Source organism: Melanerpes formicivorus, unplaced genomic scaffold (assembly GCF_026170545.1).
Source record: "Melanerpes formicivorus ecotype bairdi unplaced genomic scaffold, bMelFor1.0.p_v2 SCAF_6, whole genome shotgun sequence".
In the NCBI taxonomy this organism is placed as follows: Eukaryota; Metazoa; Chordata; class Aves; order Piciformes; family Picidae; genus Melanerpes; species Melanerpes formicivorus.
Window position 1 is genome coordinate 7,998,490 of NW_027142358.1, and position 4,668 is coordinate 8,003,157.

The 4,668-nt window shown below is 51.0% G+C and overlaps 1 protein-coding gene across 2 annotated transcripts in view; it reads right to left on the bottom strand.

The window, feature by feature from the left end:
• The window catches only part of SUFU (SUFU negative regulator of hedgehog signaling), a 102,174-nt gene extending 100,282 nt beyond the window's left edge, over positions 1–1,892 (bottom strand). For both annotated transcript variants that reach the window (XM_068139488.1, XM_068139487.1), the window contains exon 1: positions 1,565–1,892. In XM_068139488.1, the coding sequence (XP_067995589.1) occupies positions 1,565–1,752 (188 nt within the window). In that variant the 5' untranslated portion in view covers positions 1,753–1,892. The remainder of the gene's footprint in view (positions 1–1,564) is intronic.
• Between the last annotated feature and the right edge of the window lie 2,776 nt (positions 1,893–4,668).

Consider the following 4,668-nt stretch of genomic DNA (forward strand, 5'->3'; position numbering starts at 1 on the left):
CAAAAGAAATGAAGTGTTAAGGAACCCTTCAAACAAACAAGCAGCAAAGTTTCTTCCCAAACATTTTTTTCTCTGCCATTCTTCATTATAGACTTATATCTCCTTCCATCCCACACAAACCTTACACCACTCTAGTCAGTACTGCTTTAAGCTGTTGATTGAAAAGTGCTGAATCAAAGTGACTGGAAACTCATCCAGCTTGAATATCTAGATTAGATATAGGTGTGGAAAAAAAAAGACTGATCAGACCACCACTCTGCAGTATTGACCCACATAGATAATTGAGAAGTTATTTGTATTCTGAAGTGTTGGACTTGCAATGTCTTATCTTGGCCCAATGTACCAGTTCAAGTTTTAAGAAACAACTAACAACTTAAGCAATAAGAGTTAACAGACCATTTCTTACTAGAATCTTTTCTAGGAGACAATAGCAATAGCTTGGTTGTCAGAGAAGAACACAAGAAGAGTATTATTCTGCAGTTTCTCAGGATTCAATCAGATAGAGATGTACAGGTTAAAATGAAGCATAAATAAAGCAGCTCAGTGTTAAGTAAACTTTCTGAGTGCTGGAGTAGATTGGTCAAGGTCAGGCCCAGCAAACACTTGGGGATGACCTGATCACATTCCTTAGGCCTGGAAGAGGGGGCTGAGCAGCAAAGTGATAGTAAAAATCAAAAAGAACTCCTCTTCACACAGGGCTAGACACTAAACAGTTATCTGAATAGCTAAATATCCAAGTACTTCCTCCATGCCACCTTCCCACATAAACAACTGCTGTTACTGGTGTCAGACACTGTGTCAGCAGAGACAGTAGGCAGCAGATTCACAGTCTGTGATAACACACGGCTGTGCAAGGGCTGCCCCATGGGTTTTATGGGTACACGCACGGCACGCATCTGGATCGGAGGCTGGAACATAGATTCAGTCTGGTCGGTGCTAGCCGTACTTGAAGTCCAAGCCACAGAAGACAGAGTCTGTCCTATCCAGAAGGGAAAACTCCAGCCGTCTCCCCTCTATGGAAGTCTCTCCACTGAGTAACACACACTCCGTTTTACTATGACCTGCCCCAGCCAAGACCCTCATCAGACATCTCTCAGGGAAGAAACCCAAGTGCACGATCCTGTCTTCAGTGCCTCCCTCTCCAGACCATTCTTCCTATTCCCAGGGCATCCTCCCCCAAAAAACCCTCCAAAATAGACCTCCCAGGCATCCAACTGCACTCTCAATGCCTCCTCCCCCAGACTCCCTGCACACACTCAAACCTCTCACACGTCTCCTCCACCTCAACAGGCAAGCCCTCGTCTCTCTTCTCTTGCAGCAACCCTCCCCAGCCCCACCACCTCCCCCTCCTCCACCCCATGCGGTGTCCCCAGCCCTACTGCTGCCCCTAACCCCTACTCCTCCCTCGCTTCACTACTCCCTCCAAACCCTCTCCAACCCTACACAAAGTCCCAGGCCCCATTACTCCCCACAGCCCATGCAAGGCCTCTGGCCCCACTGCTTCACTCCCCAGCCCCACACAAGGCCCTCGGTCCCCTTCAGGCCTCAGCCACGGCAGCCTCACCAGTACTTGAGGATGGCGGTGACCTGCAGCGGGTTGGGCTGGTCGGGGTAGAGGCGGCGGCACTCGCCGTAGATACCGTGCAGCCCCGGCGGGAAGAGTGATGGAAAGGAGCTGGACCCGGATCCGGACCCCGAGCCTGAACCCGGCCCGCCCGCGGGAGGACCCCCGCCAGGCCGTACGCCTTCCATGTCCCGGCGGCGGGGACGGCGCGGCGGAGGCGGCTGGTCCCGGCCCGGCTCAGCGCAACCCGTTCGGCTCCGCTCCCGACCCGAAACGCGCCCGGACCGGACCGGCCCAAGCGGCGCTGCGCGGCGCGGAGCTGCGGGAGGAGGGGGCAGGCCCCGCTGCCCGGGCGACGGTGAGTGACAAGGAGCCTCCGCCAATGGCGACGCGCCGCTCGGGAGGCGGCCCAGCCGCTTCCCTCCTCCCCGCCACGCCGCGCCGCGAGTGCGCCCTCTAGCGGCGTCGTCTGAGCACGGCGTGGGGCGGGGCGAGGAGGGCGGAGCGGGGTACGCTGCCGAGGGGTCCCAGGGCTGTGGGGTGAGGTCCTGTGGAGGCCGGAGGTTACCGGCACCGAATTGGGCTCGGAGATAAAGTAGGAGTCGCCCCGCGGTAAGGAGCAGTTGAGAGGCCGCGGCGGGCAGGGGCCGGTGGAGTACCTTCCCCGGCCCTGGCTTTCCCGGGTTTTTTTTGAAGGGCAGGTCCTGTTCAGGGGCAGCTCCCTGGCCGCAGCACCCCCAGCCTCAGTGTTCCAGTCTGCGTCTGTCTTGCCTGAAGAAGTGGGGTTGTACAGGACAGAGGTTAGGGAGCTGCTGCTGTGGGACTTCTTCTGTCTATAGAGCTGGGCTGGAGGCTCAGCACCATCCCTGTGCCATTTGTAACTCTGGGTTTCTGCGGGACCATGGTTGCACTCCAAGACATGGCTGGCTACTGGCCTTATTTCCTTTACTACTGCACTGATGGCTTTTGTTACTGCTATCTTTATACCTTCTCCAATTCTCACTGTGCCTTTATTCTCCACATGCAGCTTTCTGTATCTGTAGGTACCTCAGAGGCGGCTTTGAAGCAATACAAATGGGTGAAGTCCAAGGGCTCTCCAACGGAGGATCATAACCTGTCTACTAAGCACACTGAAGAGCTGGATTATTTCTGAGCTGCAACTACCTCTGTGGTCATGCAATCCCTTGTATGGATGTGTGTGTGTGTTCAGTAGTCCTACACATCTTTGCCAGAGCAGCACCCTGCCTTTTTTTTTTAATCATCACAGAGGAAAAAACAAGCTATAGAGTGGTGAGAAAATAAGATTAGTGTTCCTGATTGTTGCATTTCTCATTTAAATAGCTGAGAGTTTATTCTAAAAACACTATTCACAACATACCTTTTATGAGACCACATATGGTCAAAAACTGGCAAGTAGACAAACAAATTACTATCCTCTGAGAAAGGAGGTGAGTGGTTGGCATTCTCATGAATCACTGCTTCCCACAACAAACAATATTTCACTTGTCCCCTTACTGTAATACTGCTTTTTGTGACATCCAGTCAACTACAGTCAATAGAGAAGGTTAACTGTAACAGAGTTATATATGAAACACTGTGGTGGCATAAAACATATGCAATGAGTCTGTCCTGGCATTTATTGAGGTGATACTTAAGATCATTTAAACCCATCCTGCTGCATAAAAATCCTTCTTTTCAACTAGGTGAATGGGTAAAATCACTATAAAGATAAGTACCTGAGATGAGAGTATTTGCCTGGGCTAAACACAAACTACAGAAGAAAAGTCTTGGTGTCTGCATGATAGATGCAGGACAAGACAGCTGACTTTTGAAGCAGCTGTCATGTAAACTGAGCAGTAATGAAGTTCATCCCAGTGTTGCTCAGAGTTTTGGGTAAATGTATCCTTTTAGTATCATTGTTAATTATCAATTATTCCAAGTATCTTTAGGACATGAAACAAATGAAAAGCAACAGGGAACACATTATTTAACAGTAGGATGCCTATAACGTGTGTTCTTTGTAGTGACACTTGTTTTCTGGTTGCCATGCCTCAAAAAATACAGAGAAACTGGGTAATACTCAGAACATCAGCAGTAGGTTCCCTCTGCTGAAGGTTATGCCACCGTTTTTTCTCTTTTCCTGTCAAAAAAGGGTGGTGGGGGGGGAAGCATCTATTAAGCTGGAAAGCAGCCAATTGAAATAATGGAATGCTTTGCATTGGAAGGGACCTTTAATGATCATCTAGTCCAACCATCCTGCAGTCAGCAGGGTCATCTTCAACTAGATTAGGTTGCTCAGAGCCTTATGCAACCTGACCCTGAGCACTTTCAAGGATGAGGCATCTCCTACCTCTCTGGGCAACCTGTTCCAGTGCTTCACCATCCCCATTGTAAAGAATTTCTTCCTCATTTAAATCTGCCCCCTTTTAATTTAAAACTATTAACCCTTGTCCTGTTCCAACAGGCCTTACTAAAAAGATTATCCTCATCAGTCTTATAGGCTCCCTTCAGGTACTGGAAAGCCACTATAGTCTCTCCCAAGCCTTCTTTTTACCAGGCTCAACAACTCTGATTCACTCAACCTTTCTTCACAGGAGAGGTGTTCCAGTCCCCAGGTCATCTTTGTGGTTCTGCTCTGGACCTGCTCCAACAGGTTCATGTCTTTCCTGCGCTGAGGACTCTAGAACATGATGCAGTACTCCAAGTGGGGGTCTCAGGGAGTGGACTGGAGCGGGAGAATCACCTCTCAGTCTGCTGGCCACACTTGTTTTGATGCTGCCCAGGATGCGATTTGCCTTCTGGGCTGCGACTGCATCTTGCCGGCTTACGTCCAGCTCTTCGTACATCAGTACCCCCAAGCCTTTCTCGGCAGGGCTGCTCTCAATCCCTTCATCTCCCAGCCTGTATGGATCCCGTGCTTGTTGGCAGTGCGCAGTGACCCCCGGGCCATCTCCGCTCACCGGGCTTTACTCCGAGACGGCGGATTCCCCTTTCCGCACTCCACCTCCCAGCATGCCTCGTTCCCAGCGCCTTCCCAGCAGGCACTACACTTCCCGGCATGCCCGGCCACCGGAGGAATACATCACCCAGCTGGCCCCTCGCCG